At 29.1% G+C, this 27016-nt stretch overlaps 2 protein-coding genes and 1 pseudogene across 3 annotated transcripts; 2 read left to right on the top strand and 1 right to left on the bottom strand.

Moving 5' to 3' along the window:
* Window positions 1–177: 177 nt before the first annotated feature.
* On the top strand, window positions 178–24264 carry LOC132936493 (zinc finger protein 728-like). 2 transcript variants are annotated; one of them, XM_061003227.1, is made up of 10 exons: window positions 178–495; window positions 609–694; window positions 19896–19984; window positions 21761–22059; window positions 22141–22418; window positions 22473–22554; window positions 22963–23088; window positions 23257–23382; window positions 23549–23665; window positions 23729–24264. In XM_061003227.1, exons 3-10 carry the CDS (start codon window positions 19915–19917, stop codon window positions 23780–23782), a joined length of 1152 nt encoding a protein of 383 aa, XP_060859210.1. In that variant the 5' UTR covers window positions 178–495; window positions 609–694; window positions 19896–19914; the 3' UTR covers window positions 23783–24264. The 2 variants fall into 2 exon arrangements, with proteins under 2 accessions (XP_060859210.1, XP_060859211.1); XM_061003228.1 differs by lacking the exons at window positions 178–495; window positions 609–694; window positions 19896–19984 and adding an exon at window positions 17875–18199.
* LOC132937367 (zinc finger MYM-type protein 5-like) lies at window positions 7868–8622 on the bottom strand. Its single transcript, XM_061004185.1, has 2 exons — window positions 8583–8622; window positions 7868–8541 (listed from the first exon to the last, which is right to left on the bottom strand). The coding sequence occupies exons 1-2, from the start codon at window positions 8620–8622 to the stop codon at window positions 7868–7870; spliced, it is 714 nt and encodes a 237-aa protein (XP_060860168.1).
* On the top strand, window positions 9002–9957 carry LOC132937358 (uncharacterized; annotated as a pseudogene).
* Window positions 24265–27016: the final 2752 nt, after the last annotated feature.

Genomic DNA, 27016 nt, shown 5'->3' with positions numbered 1-27016 from the left:
ACAATCTAGTTCTACGGGGAGCCTTATTACATTGTTCTGTGTCTTATCGTAAAACATATTGAACGGTGTTATAAGCAATTTAATATAGGAGTTGTGTAACCAGTATATCTTAAACCGTGCTACCGACCGAATTCAATCCAAGCGAGATGCCAACAGCGTAGAAAAACGTTTAAAAAATAGTGTTATTCGAGAATAAGTACCTACCCAGTAATAACTATTACAACAATATTACAATGTTTATAAAAATATTAATATTATTGATTAAATATACAGAAAATTAGATAGCTCATGTCAATGCACAATAATATTATGAAAATCGATGAAATAGTACAGCGTCGTGGCCATAGATAGTGCAACAGTTTATTAAAACCATAGACCAATAAACTAATGGACTGCGCGCATTCCACTCCGCCCTGCCTTCAATGCTCGGGAATCATATAAGAGAAAGAAAGAAGAAAGAACGAAGAGAGAAAAGAGAGAAAGAACATAAAGGAGGTAATTATATTGACGCATGAAACTAATACTATATCTCCCCCACGTTCTTTTTTCTCTTTTACTCTTATCGTACCCCTGACCTCTCTCTCTAAACGCTGTCCATTTGTTTATAGGTCTATGATTAAAACACTGCGCTTTCGCAAGGCGCCAACCGACGGACGACCAGACTATCATAAACATTTTTATTTGATTTTATAAGGTAATCTAAAATCTTATTTCATTTTTCAATATTATAATTTATATTTTCAAATATTCAATTTTTTTTTTTAGTAAAACAACACACCGTGTCTTGAATAATTGTCAGTTCCTAAATTTCATACATTTTAATTTTAAGAACAATAATTAACAGTTAAATAAAATGTTACATAGCCATATCACAAATAGTACGACATACTATTATTCAAAGTTGAAACATTTTTATAAAAACATATTTATATAATGTTAGGTACACACATTTGTTTATATTTTTTTGCTCTCTAAATGATAAATATAATTTAGTAGAATTTATTAAACAAATACATATTTTGTCTATTTGTCATATTGTTTTTAATCAAACAAATAAAATGTTATCACTTTCTAATTTCCAAAATTAATACAATAATACATAAGAATTAATAAACAGTAAGCATATAGATAAGCTATTATATACATAGTATTATAGTATTATTATATACATATGTATATAGCTAATGTAAAATAATAATGATTAATATATGACCTTATATTAGTTATGTTATTATCTATTGACCAATAACTATGCATTTCTTAAAATATTTAATTTCTGTTTTGATTTTTCAGTCCTCATTTTTTTTTTCAGAGTTCCAAGTAGTCTCTTAAAAGTCTACACAAAATTAAATGTTCAAAAATAAAATTAACATGAGGCTATTTGTAAGAAAGCTTATAGTTTCTATTTACTCAATTTTAATTTTTTGGTGAATACATTTAGAAGTTTTTTTTTGTGATGCATTTTTTCAACCATTTTTTTGATAATTATTTGATAATTACTTTAAAAATAAATCAGTGGGTCTTCTTAAAAATAAATTTGAACTTTGGGAATCATAATATTTACAAAATATTAAAAATTCTTTTTCATTAAATTGTTCATCATTGGTTTCTTTTAACATGCAATTTTTACATAGTCTACACTTCAATTTTTCTACACATTTTTCCCCCAAGTAACCTGAAAAATATGTATTTGAACATTGTTCTAGTGTCACGCTAGGTGTATAACCAATTTCACTTTATCCGGTGATTGGTGTAAATGACAATGATACACTCGATACCGACGAAGAGCTATCTGAACTTTCATTAAATTCTTCAATATAATGTTTGGCTGCTTCATTACGGTTATCTTTGTTCAATAAATGAGTATCAGCATCTTTTTCACAGTTCAAAAATATAGATTTATTTTAACATTAATACGACATGTAGTCCGAAACACATGAGCTGTTAGATTTCCAAAACAGAAAAGCTTACATAGTACAAAAATTAAAACTAAATTATTATTTATTGAAAAATATAAATATTTACCAATTGTATCCTCCTCTTTGTCTAAAAACTGAAAAGTATTATCAATAACGTCAGATATTAATCGATTTATAAGAAGGCTTGTAGTTTTAGTTGGTTATATAACATATCTATTGAATTTATCATTCACAAAAGTCCATCAAACCACGGAGGTCTCTCTTCTTGCCTATGTTTGAATTTCCATAGATTGAAAATGCGTGAAAATTGAATATAAGGCTCTAACCTGATATATTGTTGGAATAGCAGTTATAAAATATTATAAGCATTTAAAGTTCAAACTTTGACAAAATGTATCAAATTTAAAGTTTAATAATTATTTTGTAGTTAAAAACTTATAAAATATTTTACTTTTCTAGCTATAAGTGTTGAAAGTGACGCTTGACGGACTAATGACTTTAGTATTAGTATAAATGATTAATAACACGACAATATGATTATGTATAAGTATAATATATAATAACGTACAACTGGACTATTTAACTGTGACAGTACACATACACCGTATACGTACTGTACGACGGTGCCTGTGCAAGTGAGTATTACATAACTCAAAGGCACTATATATATCCATAGCCGAGGTCATGTTACATCCGTAAAGAAAGTGAGTCGTATACTCGTATAACTAGATACTAAATTATACACACGTTTCAAGGTTGACTACTAATATTAATTGTATATTTCAACAATAAGGATTCAACATTTAAAACGAGATTCCACGTATATAGGTTATAATATATTATTTACATTATTTATAAAATATCATCAAATATACTTAGGTAAATATCATAGGCTGACTGACTGTCATCGCTCAGAATCGTTTTTTTATCAGTTATATTGTATCATTGAAATCAAATTTAACAATTAAAACAATTAAAAACAATTAAATTTATCCATTTCAGTGACCCACTTGTAACGTACTGTACGCAGAGCGACAGCCACTTGACCCCCTTTTTATAGTTTTTTAGATTCTGAACTGAGCGATGAATTTATGGATTCAACAATGATGTAAGTGTGTTTTCTTTTAAATTTAAAATTTTCTTACGTGCTTGTCATCACCTTTTAGAACAGTAAAATAATAATTGTTTATTAATAAGTAATTACAATATAAATGTAATATAAAATATCCACACTGATAAATCGTCACCGCTCAAAATCGTTTTTCGTATACAATGATATTATATTATTGAATTCAAATTGAATAGCATCCATTATATAGTAACCCCTTGTAACCCACTGTACAGCAGAGTGACATACACTTACTCACCTTTTTTAATAATTAAAAATTATTTTTGACTATTTAGTATTAAATATTAAATAATAATATGTCACTCTTAGTGTGCGCAACTCAGCTTCGTCGAGACGAAAATCACGCACGCAATTCAACCTAAATAATATTACGATTTTTGCACAAATTCGGAAACGCCGTTATAATTATTATTCTAGATTTGTAAACAACTGCAGTAAACTGTACTTTACATAGGCACACAATATGCTTAGCACCCCCAATTTAATTCAGTATTTCACCAATTATTTATAAAGTATTGTGGTTTATTGGTTCAGAATTTTTTTTTCCATTATAAATATTGTCTATTGACTACTGTTCACGAATTCACAATTAAAACAGTATTGTGTGAACGCACGTTTCAGTGTTTCAGTTTTTGTCAAAACATTAAACAATATGCAGCATCATATTATTATAGACAATTATATTACCTTACTGTTCACGGTTGGTTACGAAATGTTCTATTTATAACTATGGTTATTACTTGGTTTTTACTAATATATTTATTTAATCTGCGGACTACGCTGAATTGAATAAATTCGGTATGACAAATATTACTACGAGAATGCTACACCCGCATATTGTGTAGTCTCCGTTTTACAAATGTAAAACATAGTAAAAACGGTTTTGCGCAGATAAGAACCACTCAGCAGTGGTGCAACTAGCGGGTAAGTTAGCAAAGTGATACTTTAGCTTAAAAATTAATTATTTTTGAGTTTTTCCAACTTAAATAACTTTTTTTTTAGTTCTGATATCGGAAACACAAAAAAAAAATGTTGCACATTTAATGTTCTCATTTTTATAGGGGGGAAATTTAGTTGCTTAGCTTAGAGTACAGCCTGAGACCTGAGTGGTTCTTATACCCGTGCAAAACAGTTTTTACTATGTTTTACATCTTTTGTAAATCGGAGAAAACACATTTGGGTGTACCTAGCCGTCTTCTTTGCAATCATACAGACTATTTGATTAATTGCTATTTACATATTATTGTATACAAATTAAATCTAATGTAATGCAGTTTATTATAGTATTAGGATTTAGGGGAGTGTGGGGGAAACGCTCCCCACGGATCTGAGTAACATAAGTTATTCTAGCACACCCTAAATTCACACCCAATGTGCGCCTATGTTTACATGTAAACTCGGATGTGATCTGGAAAGCTATCGTAACCATCCCCGCCTGCCGGGCCACGCTAATTAAGGCTGATTGTAGGTAGGTACATTCACTACATTCACGTTGTTCGACTTTTTTAAGTAGGTATGAAAGTTCGTCGTACATAGAAAAAACTCAACGATCATAATATTTAATTTATAAATATTACTGTAAGTCTCTGAAGCTTGATTAATGGAGCAAGGACTTTCATGCATCTGCATATTTTTTCTGGTTAACTTTATCGTAGGTACGCTCATTAGTAAGTACAAAATACATTTCACAACATCTGTGATCAAATTCTCAAAGTTTTTAGTACATATTTTGATAGTTCATCGAAAATCAAGCACTTTAGTAAATATATTTCATGAATCAAGGTCAACAATTAAATTAAATTTGAATGAATAATATGAGATCTGTATCTATTGGCTGTATTATTGTTATATAAATACATAATACCCAGGTACATAGAACATTTAATTATGGAAAATAATTAAAATAAATAAAATATTTAACAAAATAGCTGTAATTTTATTTTTAGCACATATTTAACTAATGTACTAATTTAATAAATAATATTATATTAGTAAAAATATTTAAAGAAAAATGTAAATTTTGCTATGTATTTATTTTTTTTTTTTAGTGCATAAAAGTCTTTGTTCTAATGATTACAAAAATATATAAATATAAAACCACTGACCAAATGCAGCAATAATTGTATACGTACTTATTACCAGTGTTGGGGAAGTTACTTATTTTTGGTAGTTAAATTACATTACTAATTCCTTATCAAAATTGTAACTAAATTATTTTTAAGTTACTTTTTTTTATTTGGTTAAGTTACATTACTTTTGTGATTAAAAAGTAACTCAATTACAATAGAAGTTACTTTTTTTCAAAAATATCACTGAAGCTTAATAACCATGTTGTCAATACAACAATACAAAAACTAAATAGGTAATGGCAATCAACAATATGAAATTATTAACAGATAATTATTTTGCTACACTATTATTATTATTATTTTTTTTTTTATTGAACTTTAGCCTGGCAAGTGGAAACTATGGCCATTAGTGTGGCACAACAGTGTAGGGGATTATGAACTGAGGTTGGTAAGGGTAATATGTGTTGTTACGGTTTTTACGATAGGTATGGAAACACGTGTATGTGTAGCAAGGTTTTTATTACTACGTATCTGGGTGGTCACTCATCCGGGAACTAGTAGCAGCGGACGTAACTTACTCTCAGTCGTATTGCGCGACTGGTAGCAGCCAAGCCACGCTTTTATTATAATTATCGATAGCTCCAACCAGGGCCGGCTCAAAGTATTTTGACGCCCCGGGCAATTTTTTGAAAGGCGCCCTTAATCAAATGCTCTATAATACATTTTATACTTTTTATACTTACCTACATATTTTGTTTAAAATTCTTACATTAATGGATAGGTAAAGGATTGAAAAACTTATATGGATACAATTTATTTTGTATAATTTATATAATATATATATTTTTTATAGTTAATATGTATTTAGATTATTTCTTTAATCGTATACAATATAATAAATATTATCAATAATAATTTTTTTTTAAATATACATTTTTTTCTAGATTTTAAATCAGCAAAATTTTGTATTGCTTCGTTTAGATCTAATTTAGAAAATATATCATTTTCTATACTGATTAATGCTAAATTGTTGAGACGTTCTTCTGTCATTGTTGATCTCAAGTACGTTTAACTTCAATTTGCTAAAACTTCTCTCGCAGCTCGCAGTAGTTACAGTAATTGTCATCATAATTCTTAAAGCGACCCATAAGTTTGGTAAGGTATCTTGTAATTTGTTATCATTAATAAATGTTAAGATTTCCAATGGACAGCTACATGGGCGCCGAGTATTGGGGTGCTGGGGTGCCCGAGCACTCCATGAAATAAATATTAAATACCTTAATATTATACATATGTTTAGAAATAAAAATATAAATTATCATAATTATAATTATTAAATGGTTATCTCATGATAATATTTTATCTAAAGAAGTACAGTTAAATCTTATTTCATAAATATAAGATGCTTTTTGTTATTCAATAATATTTGATGAAACACGAGACATTTCCAATAGAGAACAAGTTTCTGCGTGCTTTCGCTTTTTTTTTTTTTTTTGACAAGAATTTAAATATATCAGAACATTTATTAGGATTTTCTGAAACTCCTTTTACTGACGCACAGACATTATTTAATTTAGTAATAAATGTTTTATCACAATTTGACATTGATATTTCTAAATGTCGCGGACAATGCTATGATGGGGCAGCCAATTTCAGTGAACATATCAGTGGTTTACAAAAAAGAATAATCGATGTTGAACCTAGAGCAACTTTTCTTCATTGTACTGCCGACACCTTAAATCTTGTTGTGCAAGATACAATGCAGAATATAAGGAAGATTCGAGATTTCTTAGCCTTTACGTTCAATGATATCATTCGTTAAAGATTCGCCTAAACGTCAGGCAATATTTAATTCTTTACAAGCTAAACAAAGTATAATTGGTTCATCAAATAATGTTTCATTAAGGCCTTTTTGTCCTACAAGATGGTGTGTTAGAATTGTTTCATTAAAATCAATTGATTCTAATTATAATTTACTTCGTAAATTTCTTGATGAGCTGACCACGGAAAAAAATGAAATAGGTGTTAAGGCTAATGGGTTTTCGAAACTACTTTATATATTTGATTTTTATTTCGTGTTGTAAATCATGATATTTATTTTTGAGAAAATAGAAGTTTTGAATTCAGAACTACAAAAAAAATCTTTGCATTTCCAAGATGCAAGGTTAATTCATGCTATAATAATTTCTATAGAAGAAAAACTAAAATCAGGTTTTGACCAATTATAGGAAGAAATAATCTATAAATCCGAAGAGTTTAGGCGAAGTTAAACACCTATGCAGAGAAAAACTCCAAAACGTTTCATTGAAGGGGATCAAGAACATTACTTCATGTCGGCTAAAGATCAATTTAAAGCACTATTTTTTGAATGCGTGGATATCACGTTATCTGCTCTACAAAACAGATTCCAAAATAAAGTCATTGAACATCTCGAAAACGTAGAAAACTTTATAGTAGATCAAAAAAAAATAAATGCAGACATTATAACTGAATACTATGGCTCCGATTTCGATGGGGCAAAATTAGTATTACATCGTAATATAATGTTAGATGTTGTTAAGGCAAAACAATTTAAAATATCATCAGTGTCAAGATACAATTCATTTTTTTTAAACAAGAGTCTTATTTACAAGATTTAGTTCCAGAAGTGGCTAAATTAATTAAAATTATGGTAACCGTACCAGTTTTATCATGTACAGCTGAGCGTTCTTTTTCTGCTCTTCGGCGTTTAAAAACATTTTTAAGAACGACTATGACGAAAACCCGGCTTTTAGGTACTCCATGAAAATTGGAAAACCCAGCGCCCATGGACAGCTATCTCGAAATGCTAAATTATTTTTCCCAAGAAAAATTGTTATTTCAATTAATCGTTCTAAAACTTTTTTCCAATGTTCTCTTTCAGCAACTATTTGTTTTTGTAAGCCTGCGTCGATTGATTTGTTTTCTTTAAGCCTTATATTAGTTTCCAACCACATACTAGCACATTTGATATGATGAGGTGAATTCTCGTGCGTTTTTAAATACTCGTTTACATGTTTCCAGTCTTTTAACCCATCTTTGGATAAATTAGATCGACTCGTAGGATTAAATATCCATTTTCTTAAATATTTTTCTCTGTTCCTTATAGTTCGAAAAAATAACGAATATGAAAAACTACGGTTATTATTGTTTTTAGAAAAATTAAAATTTTTCATATAATCAATAGACATTTTGGGTCCTGTTGTTATCAAATAATCTTTATCAGTAGATGTTAATTGTTCAGGCCAATATGCTATATCATTGAAATTTTTTGATCTAGTTATTACGTCAAAAAATTCATCGATATTTTTTGGATCATTCGGGAGTATATTAGGAATATTACTACTACATTCTTCGTCATTACTAGAACTATTATTAAAATCATTTATTTCATTAGAACGGTCTTCTAATAAATTCACTCTCAAATGTCACATTAGGGTTTTGTACGTTCATATTCGATTTCAAAAATGATGACATTTTTGGACATTTTTCAACTTGTAATTGCTGTTCTAGTTTCCTTTTACGATTTTGATAACCACTAGCTTTTTTTTGGTGCCATTTTTTGTCTACCAATGAATATATTACATTTAAATAAAATCGCATTAATTTATGAGCGCTGTTGAATGCGGTACCTATATTGAACGCATTAGCGCCATGGAAATTATTGATGATAAATATAACACAATATAAATTACACAAATAAAACATAAAAACAATATTAGTTAAAAACAATGTCGGCATGTGGGAATTCTGAATTATTGGCATTTGTAAATTTAGCTCATAACGTCATAACTTCTCCGGGCAATAGTTCACCACTGCTATACCGTGGTATTTGTTAGATATCGTTCATCAGTTGTGTTTCTGTAATGGACATGGTGTTTTATGATTTATTGTTGTCTGGGGGGGGGGGGGGCTCTCAAATTATGTTCACCCTTAGGTATACCACTCCCCCGTTATCCATTTTCCATTTGGCCTAAATCAAAATAAAAAAACCGACCGCCGTAATCGCCTTGGTGATCTGGCCAGGTATGATATGATACTAATATTGTTACAAACAAATTTTAACTTTACTCGTTTCGTGCGCATCGACGATTTTTTTTGTATAACAATTTATTATCGTTTCTACTGTTTTTTTCCTTGACATGGACGGTGGAAGTACTAATGATATTATCGTAGTAGAGGAAGATGCGACAACTGAATTTTCGACGATCCCATTAATGATGGAATTTGAAGAACCTGAAACTGTGAATCATGTAACCATGAACAACGAACAGGTTGAAATAGAACCGGAACCGCAGCAGGAGCCGATCATGGAGTACGCAGTGCCACCAGCGGTGAGTACGGCTGCCACAACAGTTACCGCCATTCGGCTGGGTTCGGGAGCGGATGATGATCCGACTACGGCGGCTAGTGACGTCGAAGAAGAGAATGTGGATAGGCGCGCCCGTCGCTCTCGAAGCCGTGGCCGACGCAGCCGACGTGGCCGGAGCCGAAGCCGTCGTAGCCGTCGTAGTCGGAGCAGAAGCGACGACGGTGACTTCTATGTTCAAATCGCCGACGATGAGATCTCCGCCGAGCTGGCGGCTGGTAGCAGTCGCGGTGGCCAGAAGACGGCCCGTGGCGGCCGAAGGGCTAAGAAGCTAGCAATCACCGGTCGCCGTGGTGGAAAGGCTACCTATGAGAGTCGCGTCAGTGGGAAAGCTATCCGTGGCACTCGAGGTGGCCGGAAGTCCGCCAGGGGCAGTCGTAGAGGCCGGATGACTACCGACTGTGTGACTGCGTGGCCGATGTGGAGCGAACGCTTGCGTCCTCTCAGCCTTAATCGGAACAAAAAATAGAAGGCAAAGTAAAAGGCTATATTATATTATTATTGTGTCATACCATAATCATACAATAAATTGCCCTTGATCAAATATAATATTTGTAATATTTTGTACAAAATAAAGAAGTGGGTTGAAAAATAGTTTTCCCCGAATATTCCTTCTTAGATCTGGTGATGAGTACGAGCAATATTATGTAAGGAAGTTATATAAGTAAGTCCATACAGATAATGGACTGATTTTTGAAGTCAAATTATAATATAAATTAAACAAATAAAACATATAACCAATATTGGTTGATAGTTGTTCGACGATGTCGGCATGTGGGAATACCAAATTATTGGTATTTGTAAACTTAGCTCAACCGTCATAACTTCTCCCGGCAATAGTTCACCACTGCTATACCGTAATATTTGTTAGATATCGTTCATCAGTTGTGTTTGTGTTACGGACAAAGTGTTTTATGATTTATTGTTGTCTAGGGGGGCTTTCAAATTATTTCCACCTCAGACCTACAGAGGCGTAGTGACACTGGTTAGATTGACAAAATTCGACAAAATCACGAAAATGTTCAATTTATTCTGAGTTAGAAATTTAAAAAATAATTGTCTGTGTGTATATCTAAGATTTGTAATTAATGTAATACAAAATTCCCATTAAACAAAAAAATTAATTTTCTATTGAAGTTAGACATTGGATATGTACCCGTAAATTAACAAATTCTCACGGAACGATTTAATTATTTTGTTGATATTCAAAAACTATTAATCGTAGGTACTTGAAATTTGTATCAAATTTTTATTTTATCGTTTTCTATATAATTTAAAAATATTTTGACTCGTTTTAATTTATTTATTTACATTTAAAATTTGAAATTTTTTTATTTTATTTACATTTTTTATACAGTAACTAAAAAATCTAAAAAATATATAAACACAGTTATTTTTTACATACATTTTAAGTTCAAATCTGGACGAAATTATATATTAAAACTGAGAATTCAAATTTAACACATACATACAATGACCCTTCTGGATACCTAAAATACAGCAGAGCATTACCCACTTTTTTTATTTTTTGTCTATATTTCCATATATTGTCCTACTTAAATATATTATTATCTATTGTACTGTATCTATTGTGTTGTATTATTATACAGTCGTCGATTACCCACAAGCCGGACCCGGACGAACACGATTTTCTCGTCTTTATTAATTATTTCAATGAAACTAGGAATATAACGGATGGACGTAATAGCTTTGAATATTATACAAGGACACAGATACGTTAATAATTGATATAAAAACTAAAATAAATCTCAAAAACAGATAATAATAATATGCTTATTGTGCGTGTCCGTGTGTGCGTGTGTGTGTGAGAGAGTTTACAATAAATAGGTACCTAGTTAGAATATTATGAATCATATTATTATCGCCTCCACTGTATCAATACCGCCTACCTACCTGTGTATATTCTGCAGTTGCCTCCCGACTAGCTACTTAGTTGCCTCATAATGGGTAGGTAATAATTACGCATAAGTGGTTTCAAACATTTTCAAATATCGTGTATCAAAATAAGTTTGTAATTTCGAAATCGTAATTTATGACTTTTCTGCATTGATATTTGATACGATTATAATACGACTAAACATTAAGATAATATTATACTCTCTTACGTATTGATAAAATATAATCTAAACCAAAGCTGATCCAAATAATAGTAAATATACAATTTTCTATCGTTAGTAATCTTTTAGTTGATTTCCAACACTCGTGTTCTCGTTGAACGATTTATTTTTATTTATTTTTATTTTACAAGTTATTTTAAATTTAATAATAGCAATTTTAGATTTTAAATGTTTGAACTAGTTTTTAGAATGGATGCACCGGTGACTAACGACCATGATTGGTTGTAAGTAAGCTGCGGAAAAATTGACATTTTTTTAAAAGTCTACATGTAAAGTGTGGCAAAAAAAAATTTAATATTATACTATCTGTGACAAAACCTATGAGATATACATTATACAAATTGCGGCAATTTATTTTATATACCTACTATAATATACTGTATATATGTATCGATACGATAACATAAATTATATAGGTATAGTAATGACAAGATACTTAAATCAAGTATACCAGATACCTATGTGTTATTACTTATTACCTACGTATATCTTTTAATTAATAATGTTGTCTTGCGTAAAAATTAGTAAGGTAAATCCAAATGTCTTTTTAATTCTTAACACAACTTACTAAGTATCGGTTCCTTAAGTACCTCCTTACTAGTGTTAGATCTCAGTAGAAGTAGTTTAAGGAATTTACAACAATGTTTAGCCAGAATGACAAACAATTAATAGTGTTTTATAGTTTTAAATTTAAATATGAGTAAGAAATAATAAGTGGTTATTTGGGAATGCGCAAGAAAAATGTACATGACTAAATTGGTCTTAGGACAACGAAAATACAAAATTATATTTACATAATAACACTATTGTTTAGGTATATTGTTTTAGTGGAAACGGACAAGGCTGGAATCCCCTAAAAACGTTCACCACAGGTGTATATAAATAAATTATTATTTATGTCCACTCGGTGAAACAATTTTGTTGGCTTCGGAGAGTATAATTATTTTTTCTAATTGTATATGTACTACGCCGGGATCAGACCTAGAACCCGTTCTCCAAACTGTCTTCGTCTCGAACTTTTATGTGTAACTTCTACCTTCTTCAAATATTTTATTTTCATATATCCCTTATAACATTTATTAAATCAACACCTAAAGACTTATTCTTTGCCTATACCAAAATTTACTTATTACTCATTTTTTTTATTTAATATAATACACCCTGTATATAATATAAGGTCATATACTGCCTTTTAAACACAAAATTATATTTATAATTTATTCAATATTCAACTTATTTCTCTTTATAATTCAACAAATGTTTATCTTTCTATATTTCCTATAATATCTCAATTTATTTATTATTCAACAATTTTATCTAATATTTCAACTTATTCTTCATATTATAATATCTCAAATTATTTTTTCTTTATTATTCAACAATTATTCAACTATTTAATTTAACATTTTAATTCCTCATATTTCTTTATTCAACAATATTTCAATTCAATTTTCTTTTATATATTATTACTCAATATTCAATTATTACAAAAACTTATTCATCAATACTTCAATTCAATTACTTTTATATATTATTCACAAAACATCTAATCTTTTATACTTTATTTAATTCAACTATTCAATACCCATATTTTTCAAAAATTTATTCAATTATTCAACAATTAATTTATTTCAATATTTCATTACTTTAATAAAAATTATTCATCAATTCATTTCATTTACTCAATTGCTACGCGTGCATTAATATATATTTTTTTCTATTTATTTTTCACAATTAATATAATATTTTCTACTATTTAATTTTTTCTAATTTCTATCTAATTCAAATATTTATTTAATATATGACTTATTTAGATCAGTCCACCGCTGTCTATTTATTTATTTCTTTTTCTAACAATTTATTATTTTATTTCTTTTATTGTATATTATTTTTCAACTAACTTATATAAACTTATGTTAGATAATATACGCACCTACACAAAAAAAATGTATTTATCGATGGATTTATTTAATCCAACAGAGACGTGATTCCCTAAGCTTACAATTTTCGTACTCAATAAAATCAACTTAATATTACTTAATTAATCCAACTTACATAACACCAGTACTTGCTGCTTGATTCATTCTTTGGTCTGCTTGCCTGACTTGAAATGTTCGTCTTGGATTTGTTGAAAGGTGAATTACCCTCCAACGATGATTCGTATTGAACTGCCTCCGTGGAGTTCGTAAAGTCGAATGAAACCGCTGTCTCCCAAATCAATTTCCTAGTTTGATTTTGATTGACTCGCCTGCTTGACTCGCCTTGAACTCCAATAGACTCCGTACTCTACTGCGTCAGTGTTATAAACCAACAATTGGATTAATTGCTTAGCTTATAAGTTGCAGGTAGCAAGACCGTTGGTAGATGATTTCTTAGGTAGGTTGACAAAATAATTAAACTTTGTTGAAAAGTTAAGTTGTATATTTAAAGTTCTTCTTCATAAAATACTCTAAGTCCAAATTGACAAAATCGTTATACTGTCTCTCGCGAAGGTGCTCGCATGTACGATGGTAAATCACGTCTAATCTACAGGCCGTTTCGGGTCTGGTATTATAGGGCCTCCTGCTCTCCTACTTCCCCCTAGTCTATCGATATATCCATGGACCTCACAGGACGTTGTTCAATTTATTATCGATACATTCCCACGCCTGGTTATTCCAAGAATCGTATCCCATTATCATATTTTCTATATATTGCTATACGCCATCCGTTAATATTTAGATACTGTGCATTATTTATGTATATATGTTATAAGTAATAACCATATATCATATCATATTCATATAATTATGATTATATTTCTTCTGTAGGCTTTTTTTTATTAGTTGTTCAGAAAATCAGAAATACGTACTACGTTTTGATTACTGTATTTAAATATTAATTCTGAGTATTTGGCCCTCTGGTTACTATTTTCTAACTGCGTCGGATCGCGGACAGCGTTCAGTACTGTCACCGAAAATACAAAATTAAGTAATAAATTACGTGAAAAAAATTTCAAAGGCTGTCATATAGTATGCGGTTTACCGGTGAATTTTCGAGTATAGTATGCGGTTTATCGGCGATTTACGAATATAGTATGCCAAAAATAAATAAATTAAAAATATTATTATAGTATAAGTATTGTAATAGTAATATTTAGTAAAAAATTTATAATTAAAAATTTGTTTGTCAAAAAAATTATTGTCAATGAATATAAATAAATATAATATAATATGTTATACAAAAATGTCTACCATATCTCTCAAAAATGCATTAAATAAATCCGATTTATTTATTACCCGCCACCATGTTTCCATGAGATACCTGCAATAATATATATCATTATATCATATGTATTACATTAAATTTATTATACATAATTTATAATAATTTTACCTTGGAAGGAGATCAGGACTTGTACCACACATATTTTTAACTACTTTTAAGCGTAATGGTCTCCATAAACTTTCGATCCATTAAGTGTGCGCTTGTGTAAGTGGATCAACAAAATTTTCACTGCGGTTAACTGTATTATGCGTATAACCATATTGGGCGATCCCATTATACGCTGGCCACCCATCAGAGTGTATAATAGAACCCAATACAACCTCTCTTTTAATAATGTCATGCAAAGTTTGCTTGTCCCGCTTTTCGATAACAAAATATCGTACCTCACTATCGTCGCATAATCCAAACACCCAAGAACCGTCAATTCATCTACTATAATTTCTTTTTCCATTTTCGTCTTCGATGTTTTCACTCGGCAAATCTGCAATTCGATATCGACCTGTAACAACATAATGATGATTTAAAATATTTGATAATTAATATTCAAAAAAAAATTGTATTTTGTTCTTATTCAATTATAAAATATGAATTACCTTTATGATTTTTCTGGATCCTCTTAATAAACATTCATCGACTTGTATGATAATATCAGATCCTCCAAATGTATTACGTTTTTCGAACATTTTTACTGGTATCTAGGACCTTTTCAGACTCACCTAAAAACTGTAGTACCCACTACATAGTATATTATATATTTAATATCTTACCACATATTCGAGCCCATGTTAAACGATGTAGGTGCGTTGCTTTATAAACGTAGATAATAAAAGCAATAGCTGTGTATATTTGTTATTTATTAATTTGATTTTATGCTAATGATTAAACCTATCAAACGATGCTCAATAAATGTAGCTTATTATTTATTAAATAGTTTAATTGATCACTTAATAGTTAATACTCATAACTAAACCTACCTACATAAGAAATATCAAATAGTATAGCCATATCATTATACAATTCAACTGCCAAAATTTAATTAAATACATGAAGATCTATTAGTTTATAATTATTGTATAATATAGTATCTGCAGCAGTTTTGTATCATACATAAAATTTATAATTACCAAATTACATTACCTCAAACAACTGTAATATATTTAGTACTACCTACATAGCATACATGTAGGTTAATTATATTACTATTGTCTAATTCAAGTATAAAAGAACTTTCCCATATAGTCCAGCCCATGTTAAATAATATGGGTGCGTTGCAAAAAAAATAAGTATTATTTATTAAATATTTATTTCATATAATTCTCATAATTAAACACACCTAAATAAGTTATTTCAAATAGTATATAGCCATATCATTATACAATTTATTTGCTAGACTTTAATTGAATACATAAAGTTCTATTTTGTTATTGTATTAATATTGTATTACTTAGAATCAGTTGCAGTATATTTTGTATGCTACTTTAAATCTATGATTACTAAATTTGACTCACCTAAAAACTGTAATATATTATGTACCTACTACATAGTATAGGTATTGTATATCTAATCATGAGCATAAAATCAAATTAATAAATAGGTAATTAAAAGGTAAATAACAAATAATTGGTATACACAGCTATTGCTTTTATTGTCTACATTTATTGGGTTAGATATTAAATATATAATATACTATACTATGTATTAGGTACTTAATATATTACAGTTTTTAGGTGAGTCGAATTTGGTAAACATAAATTTAGTGTAGCATACAAAATATACCTACCAATAGTATAGTCATCGACCAATCGATTTATAATAATATATTGTATTACATTCTGAGTTTAAGTATTCAAACGTTTCTGTCACATCCATCGTCGACTCGAGCTAGGATATTATTATATAATTTAATCAACCCGACCACCTAACCACCGTATCAACTCTTAATATTTAGACATTTATTTATTATAATATGCATGTACCTACAGTACCTTCTGTAACTATATCGTGTATTAAATATATGAATAACCGATATGAGTAGCTCACGGCGTCACCGAGACCTCGTTGTGTACGTCTTCTCCGCCGTGGCGGACTCGCCGGGAAAAAAGTACGGGGAACGCGAATAAGGTGTGAACGGGACCGCCAATCCGAGAAACGCGATTTTTTCGTTGGTGGGTTCCCTAAAAAGTACGAAAAATCGACATAGGAGGCGCCCACGGGTTATATATGTAATGAAGAGAAGAGAAGAGATTTTTCATGGCGTCGGAGCGTCGTATTTTGTTGTCACTTTTCGTTCGTTCGCGCCTAAATTGTGATCGTATAATATATATTTTTATACCGCTTTTCGCCACGAATTAAGATAAACATAAAATTCTTCTTAATTCGTGCTTTTTGCTATCGTCACGCATGTTTCCTAGACATGGAAAGAATAATTTACAATTTATATTGTAGATTATTATTCAAGCGTACAAAATTTTAGTGCTTATTCCAAGTCTGAGGAACATTTATCACAATTTTATACGCAGTGTTATCGAGCTGACATGCCTGATGATTTAGTCATGATAAACATTGTGATATTGTTGTAATAGGTAGTTATTACCGAGTACTTACTTAATACCAGGGGTATGAAACTCCGTGAATTGGCAGAACGGGCGATTATGGCCTTGAACATGGTTTCCGGGGGGACGTGACATACGTGAAATAGGGAATGGTAAACAAGCCGACCCCGCGTAACGTATCCCGCCATAGTCTTGGAATCGTTTTCATAATATTGGTAACCATGGGTCTAACATCATGTTGGTGCGTGGAACCGTTTTCATGTTTTTCATAGGTTCAAACTTCAGATCATAGATACCTAACCAAGAACCCAATCAGCTGATCGAGTTTCGCTTCTATATTGTTCTGTGTTAATACTCTTGAATAACTATATTTTTTACGTTTTTCTACGCTGTTTCCATCTCGCTTGGTAGCACGCTTCGACGTATGTTGGCCTCATATGTGATTTCGTTGCGTTTAATATATTTTGAGGTTCGAGTGGGTATATTGTAATGTCGCCATAATCTATGACGTGTCGTACACGGTCATTAATGTCAGCCGGTCGCAGAACTTCTGGGTAGTTTTTGACGAACGTTTTTTAGACTCGTCGTAAACACGACTGACGACTGTATCCGACCGCTGCCAAACGAAATACCTAGTTCAATTGGTACACATAATATAGGCCACCCGACAAGACTGCACTCATTACCAATACTGAAATATCATCGATTATAAGACTGAAGGAAAAACAATTTGTACAAGTATGTATATTATATGGTTTTTTCATATACACTTTCATATGTCACTCGCTCTGCGCTCTGACGCTGTTTATTATTTAGGATTTAAGAGACTGTGGATATGAACTAAAATTAAATTATGTAGCAGATACTTACATGTTAAATAAAACAAATTAATCTATTATATATAGTTGTGATTTATGGTCTCGACGCTTATGTTGAAACTAGGTAAGATGGATTTTGTAATAACTAATCACTACTCATAAAGAGTAAGTAGGTACCTAATTAGTGTACAATGGTGGAAATAACCCAAAATTTAAATAATCCAAAAATGCAGGACAACGTTTATATACTCAACATATTTTATATTGTCTTGTTTTATACTTACTAAGTAAAAATACAAGTTTATTAATAGTAGATAAAAATTACACATTAATTACCGAGACAAATTTATATGTGTTTTGGATATTCTATATTATGTTTTATAATATAATATTAAAATGGGTAAATAGTAATACAAGTACCTATATACCTAGCTTTAAATAATATAATTATGAAGGTTTAATATTCTATAACTATAATATGTATAATATCCAAGGTTGGGCAAGTTAACTATTTTTTTTAACTTGTTAAGCTAAGTTAAAATAGAAAAATGTAAATTAAGTTTAAAGTTAAGAATTACCTTTATTTTTTTCTTTCACCTCTATAAGTTACAAGTTAATTATAAAATAAAAGTACTTACCTAACTTAATTTAGTCAAAAATTAGTTAGGTACTTTTTTTTCATATAAAATTAAAAATTATACCTACCTTTTTAAAATCTAACATTTATCACAGCAATTTGATAAATGTCTTCTAATTTTAAATTAAATGTTTGTATTAAAATAAATAACTGTAGGTACTTATATAATTTTATCAATGATAAAGTCCAACAAAATAATTAAATTATTTGTACCTATGTTTTTGTTGAACGTAATGGCCCACTACACTAAAATATATTAGAATATAATTGATACACAGTTGATACACAGTTGATACACAGTTGACAGTTTCACAGAAATCAATATAATAACAAGATTATGAAAAATAATTTAGGATGTTACATAGTCGAATATACTGTTTGTTTATAACTTTAAGTCCATTATTATAATCTATGCGTAGTACATACAATCTTTGAAAGAGAATTTCAAACTTTGTTTATTACGACTTGGAAGTATCGGGTGGTTTATTTAAAAATATAGTTAAATCCATAGAAAGCTTATCAATTTTTAGGCTGGCAGGGATGGATCTATAACGGGTCACTAGAAAAATAACACATAAATGACACACAACATACCCGTTACAGCGTTTCACTTTCAATCGCAAATGGTTTTTTTTTTTTAATAATTTCAACTTTATTTCATCCTATATTATGTAACATACTAAGTTGATTTAAAATTAGCATTGAAGTTAATACACTATCTTATGTATTTATGTAGATATAAATTATATTGAACTACCTATATTTTTATCAACATTAATAATTGTAGAATACCTATAACTGGTTAGTTATTAGATTATGTTGTTAATGGTTTAAAATTATTTTAATAATACTTATGTAGAGTATATTGTGTAATTAATTTATCAAGGTATCTACATTTAAATAACATTTTAATCCGCGGTATCCAGGCCATGTCTTACCTGAGTTCATTTTTTTTATACAAATTATAAATTATTTACAGGCGGCTACATATATTTATAATGAGGGCCACACACGGGCTGTGGGCTGACAACCATTGGTGTAATATATGTACTTCTTGTGGTATAGCAGGTAATAATTACCAATTATCAATTACCTATTTAAAACCTCGTTTAAAACTTTTGAAATCAAAATTCAAAATAATTAAAATACCTAATTAAGTTTGAATTTTATTTTCAAATATCCTAGCCCCCTAAATGTTGTCATACATTTTATATTTATAAATTATTTTAGCCTCAAGTCTCCTGGTACATCATAAATGAATCCACACAAAGCCTTAAAAAAAAAACATTAAACCAATTACATAATCAATTATAATAAGTTATACTCCAGAATCCCACACTATTCTCTTACCTTTTAGTCTCCCAGCTAACATCACATACTTTTCCTGACAACTTGCCATGCTGACTCAAAAAGCGGTGACCTACTAAACTAATTGATTTAATAGACCAATTCTTCTGAAGGGTTTCATTACTTGATTACTTCCCTCACGTGTTAATATTATTATTAAAATAAACTATGTAGGTAGTTGTATACATTTTTTCCTCATTTTTTCACGAATTGCATATTAAACCTAGGCATCTAAAACATATTACGATATTCTTCTGTACATACAAAATGCATGTTCTATTAATAAGAAATGACAATATAAATTAAATTTTATTTTTAAATAGTATCTGTTAGAATTATAAACAAAACACCCTATATCATGTAGTGTATAAGTAATATATTCACACTGTAGTTCAGCAGACGCTGACTATACATTTTTATAATACTACAGCATATATGTCTTATGTAGTGTAGCTGGGTATACATAGTTAGTCGTTGATTTATATTACGCATCGTAACACTATTGTACATCGTATCATTATACTTATTATTATATTATATATATCCGATCTTATTATTATTTACCTTTAACTTCTGTATATCTGTGTACTTCAACAGTATCAAAGTTAATTTTGCTTTAAATGTTTGAATCGGTAGTAGATTCAAGTACCTAGTTATTAATGTCCATCTAAATTTGAAATGGAATATCTCAAAATTCTAAGGCGTTTGACAATTTTCAATAATTCATCACAACTACATTTTTACCCTAGTAAAAGACCAGGCTTTTAGAAATTATGTTTGATTAAGAAGACATTGTATCCGCATTTGTTGTCTCCATCTTTCACACATACTGGTTTAGTTGAAGAGATTGCCTAGATAATAATATTACCTTTAAATTGCATTATAGGTCAATTAAATTCACTCTAATTTTCAAACGAACAGAGCTAAACGTGTTCTACAGAGCGTATAATTTGTTATGTTAAGCATAGCACGGGGACAACCAATGTCAGTGTAACGTTTGCTTAAAAATTAAATTATCGTAAAAACTAACGAGAGTGATCTAACACAGATAATGTTCCTACCTAAACATTTGATAATATGTCTATTAAGTCTAATATAAAAATTAACAGTACATTATTGAAATTAGTAAACAAAAATTTGCTGTCATGCATGTGTAAAACGGACACAACACGTGCGAGTACAACGTCCTCTTAAGTTTCACAAATTTGAAATATTAACTATGATAAATTAGTATCTTCTATATAAGTTATAAACTAAAATAAGATACAACTCCCAACAGTATAGGATCAGATGTCTGTAACTTAGAAATGCTCAAAGTGCTTACACATTAAATTGCAGTTAGATAGTATTACATTGTCGGTAAATAACTATTATAGTTTTATAAAGTAAAATGTTTAATGTATATTATGTGTCTAACAATATTCTTAATATTCTGTTAATAATTGTTAAGTTAGTTATCATTTATCACTTTGGAAACATCATTATTTTATTTTCTAGATACGATGGGTGTCTGTTTTCTTTGTGGTACAACATTTTTTGGTAAACGTACACGGGTGTGTACAACCATTACACCACATAGTAAAATACCATACCCAGAAAAAATTGCTGAGCTTGTGGGAAATGAAGTTGTGCTTAATGTAACTCCTGCTGATCAAATGTGCAAGAACTGTACCTCAATTTTGATTCATACGGACAAGTTGGAAAATGATCTGAAACATATAAAAAATGCATTGTTGTCATATATACAAAAGAAATATGGAAAATGGCCTTCTGATCAGATTGTAAAGGGTATTGAGGTAAGGATACAACTTAATTAGAGGCAATGTACATGATGTTAAGTTGTCATATAAAAAAAATTACTTTTGACTTTTACTTAGATTGTCAATGGAAACTTAAAGGCAGAGAAACAACTAGAAAAAGATCAGCATATAGTACCCAGTGTACTGACTATTGCTGTTGTAATAACTCCAGTCCAAACTCCATTAAAATTGTTAAAATTACAACTGCAGCAGCAGCAACAACAACAACACCAACCACAAAAACAACACTATCATCAACAACAACAACCAGTTACACAACAAGAAAGCGCTAACAAAACAAAAATATACAAGTGTGGCTATTGTACATTCCAATCGAAAGAGCTTGGTCATACTCGGTATATACATTATTTAATATTATTTTAAAGTTATTATTAATATTTTAATTTTAGTATTCACATGCGCACTCATGTGAACAAAAAGGAGCCTGAAAAACCTATTCTTATACAACCAGCGACTAAAGCATTAACTCAGGTAAGAATAAGAAAAAATATGATCTTTTACTTTATTAATTTAGTATAAGACCAATCAATATTTTTTCAGTTCAAATTCTAATTTAGTAGTAAACACTTTCATTACTACTTTTACACTTCATAACTTTCAATAATAATATAATATATGGTAATGTTCAGTTAACTACACTCAACTAATTTTATTTGTTTATCATTTTGTTCCATAATATCATAATTTAAAAAAATATATTATAGGAATGATGTTTTTATATATTGTATTTTCATTTAAAAGAATTTCTTACAATAATATAATATAATGTACCCAACTCATTTACTATTATTATGAACGCAGTTGATAATAGAATCACAATTTTGATTTGATCCCTTAATTTATATACATCAATTATATAGAATATTTAATTTTATTTAGATGCTGCAAACGAGAGAACACATTTATAGATGTCAAGCTTGTACTAAATCCTTTCATTCTAAAATAAAATTGCTTGATCACATTCGGAAAGACCATAATCAGTCAACTCCATCAACTTCAAGAGAAGTAAATTAAAATTTTTTAACTTAATTTAAAAGAATTTTCTACAATAATATAATATTATGTAACTTATTTACTATTATTATGAATGCAGTTTATAGTATGATACACAATTTTGATTTGATTCCTTAATTTATATACATTCAATTATATAGAATATTTAATTTTATTTAGATGCTGAAAACGAGGGAACACCTTTATAGATGTCAAGTTTGTACTAAATCCTTTCATTTTAAAATAAAATTGCTTGATCACATTCGGAAAGACCATAATCAGTCAACTCCATCAACTTTAAGAGAAGTAAATTAAAATTTATTGACTTAATTTAAAAGAATTTTCTACAATAATATAATATTATGTAACTTATTTACTATTATTATGAATGCAGTTAATAGTATGATACACAATTTTGATTTGATCCCTTAATTTATATAAAATTAATTAAACAATATTTAATTTTATTTAGGTGCGGCAAAAGAAGATACCGCTTTATAGATGTCTAGTATGTGATAAATCATTCTATTATCGAATTAATCTCCGTGAACACATTCATAAAACCCATAATTCATCAACCTCAAATAGAGTAAATGAAAAATTAAATATTTGAACAACTCTTCATGTCCTTATTATTTTAATTTATTTTTAGGAAAGAGAAACTGATGCCAAATGGAAAATAAAACCTGAGCCTACACAAAAATAAGAGGATGAAGTAGATACAACCGTACTTTAACGGGAAGAAGCTGATCAAGAAACTCCATACAATGCTCTGAACGTAGTTGATGAAGACGATTATTTATTAAAATATTAGAAATTAAACCACTATTTTTTATTTTTATAAATTATTAAGATAAAGAGTACATTTAAAAAAACACTAAAAAGGTTTGGTAGTTTTGGGATTGCAATGAGCAATTCTATTTAATGAACTACTTTAACATATCAATTTATTTTAATCGATGACTGTAAAAGGTTTCGTTAAATTACATTTGCGTACAGTAGTAAAGCTAAAGTACTAAAAATTAAAAACGTAGTTATATAAAAAAAAAATCTTAAAGATAAAAATCTATAAAATAAAAATGTAAATATTATAATATTATTACCCATCTGGTATGTTCCATAATTGTTGTGTATTATTTTCTAATTGTGTTGGTTAGATTTTATTATACTGAATAGTATTCATAGAGCTCTGGTGTATATTACTTTTAAGACTAGTTTAAACGCATATAAATATGCTTGAATCATTGTCATAGTTTTATTCAACTATTTTAGGAGGTATCATTAAATTATATTTGGGTACAGTAGTAAAGTACTAAAATTTAAACATGTAGTTATATGAAAAAACAATTATTTATTAGTATTTAGTAGTTCTTAATTTTTGTTTTTTATTTCCTTCATGTGTAGGATAGCTTATTTAATGAATTGTATTATTAAAGGTCTGGTGTGTATTTATTTTAAGACTAGTTCAAACATGTATAAATATGCTTGAATTGTTGTCATAGTTAATAATCTTAGGTTAATCAATGATTGTGACGATATAACTAGATATGCAAAATATATTCTTAATTGTTGTAATAGTTTTAATAATCTAAGCAAAATTAATAATTGGGGTAGTAACATTACACCTAACCTAACTACATTTGCACACAGTAGTAATGTACTAAAATTAAAATTAAAGTATAAGACCTAACCTAGTAATATAAAAAAAAAATTTAAATATTAGAAGAAAAATTAATTATTTATATCTAGATGTTCTTAATTTTTGTTTATTATTTCTTAAATAAAAAATATAGGTTACGTATTGTATGTTTTTAAGCGTACTCGGCAATAAGTTTTAATACAAGTTCAAAGGTATATAACTTTGTTCGATTCCTTGTCATAGTTTTAATAACGTTAATTTAATTAATAAGTTTTGTTATAATTTTACATTTTGAATTGTATTAACGCACTGATAGAGTAGATTGTAAACAGTATACCTAATTAATATATCATATATATATATTTGTGTGTGTGTACCTATATATATATATATTATATATACAAATATATGCTTCACATATTATATGGATTGGTGTGCCGCGAAAATTTTGTAGGAGATGAAGTGTGTTACATTGTTAAAAAGGTTGAAAGCCTATGTTTTAATAACTATCTTGAAGAAGTTGTTTCTGAAGCTGTTATTTTATGTGATAGAGAAATTATGGTTGCTGGAATTGCTGTTAACTCATATTCAAATATGTATGTTATTATTTGATACAGTAGCTAAAGCAAGTGTGTTGCAGATAAAAGGGCATGCTGGTTACTACTCTTGATCTAAGTATACAGCTGAAGGGAACATATCAATGGTAGGATGTGTTTTCCTGAACATATTTTATTAAAAGAACAAACTAAGATTTTAGAAATCAAACTCATGAAAACCATCGTATAGTAGAAACTATACCGACTCAAATAACTGGTTTAGATTTAATATCAACAGTACACTTTGACTAAATACATATAGGCATCAATGGCAAACCACCCAATATATTGCCTTCAGAGTTAGTAAACCAAATATCTGAACAGTTACTATCATTTAGACAATTTATACCAAGGGAATTTTCTAGAAAGCCCCGATCTCTCAAAGAATCTTAAAGGTTTAAAGCTATTGAATATAGATTATTTCTTCTTTATTTAGGATCATTAAAGGTGTATTAGATACAGATAAATATGATCATTTTATAACCTTACATTTGGCCATATCTATTTTAATAAGCTGAAAGATGATTAAATCATTTTGTGAAATTTGTGGTGTAATTTATAGTAAAGAGTTTATGGTTCATAATATTTATAATCTTTTACATTTACGCTATGATGTTAGAAAATTTGGACCATTGGATAATTTTAGTAATTTTCCTTTTGAAAACTACCCTGGTCAATTAAAAAAATGATTGAGAAAGCTCTCTGATATTTTAGCTCAAATTGTTCGTAGATTATTAGAATTACAAAACTTCTCCTATAAAACATACAATTATAACAACCAAGAAAGTTTAGATACAATAGAATATAAATTAGCAAAAAATTAAACAAAATGAAATTACAACACAAGATTGTGATGGACCACAATATGAAGAGCTAACTTTTCCGTTGTATAAATTGACACTATCAGAAAATAACCATTGTTGTAAATTAAAATTTGACATAATAATAGACATTTTTAGTTTTTCCTATCAATTTTAATCCAAAAAACCTATTGCTATTGGGAAGAAATACTTAAACGTAACTGATTTTTATAAAAAACCAGATCGTTCTTCCTTAATTGGAGTTCATTTTGATTCTAATTTGTGTGGAGAGTATGAATATTGGAATATTGATAATATATTAACCAAGTTGGTCAGGTTACCGTTTGGTCATGGATTTGTAGTATTTCCTTCGTTACAGTCATCATGAATTCTTATAATAGATATTATGCTAAAATATAGCATAGTATTACAACATATATTTTATATTATGTTTAATGTGTAAATATTTAAATTATATGAATAGTAAAACTGTATTAACAGCAATTTAAACATTAAAAATTATTAGGTTTTTAATTTTACAATGTTTAAATCTAATTTAAATATTCTTGTCAATAGTTGTTATTTTATTAACAATGGAGCTGGAAATTGAGAAAAATACGGCTTGGTACATAGTTAAGTTCCAAGAAGAAAATTCCGTTGAGGCTGTGCCTGTCAATTGGTCCAAGGACCTAAACCATTGCTATTGGCCTCCATATAAAGATACAGTAGTAGCTGAAGCAATACGTCTAAATGAGGTCTTAGTCATGGAAGCTTTATAACTGCAAATTATTGTCAAAACCAAAAATATTTGACTACCTAACAACCATGAAGAAAGCTTGTAGAGCGCAATATGAATCAGAACTTTCTGAAGCTGAATCTTCAACAAATAATTCGACAAAGCGAAT

This window comes from Metopolophium dirhodum, chromosome 1, assembly GCF_019925205.1.
Source record: "Metopolophium dirhodum isolate CAU chromosome 1, ASM1992520v1, whole genome shotgun sequence".
NCBI lineage: Eukaryota > Metazoa > Arthropoda > Insecta > Hemiptera > Aphididae > Metopolophium > Metopolophium dirhodum.
This window is presented reverse-complemented; position numbering and strand designations above follow the sequence as displayed.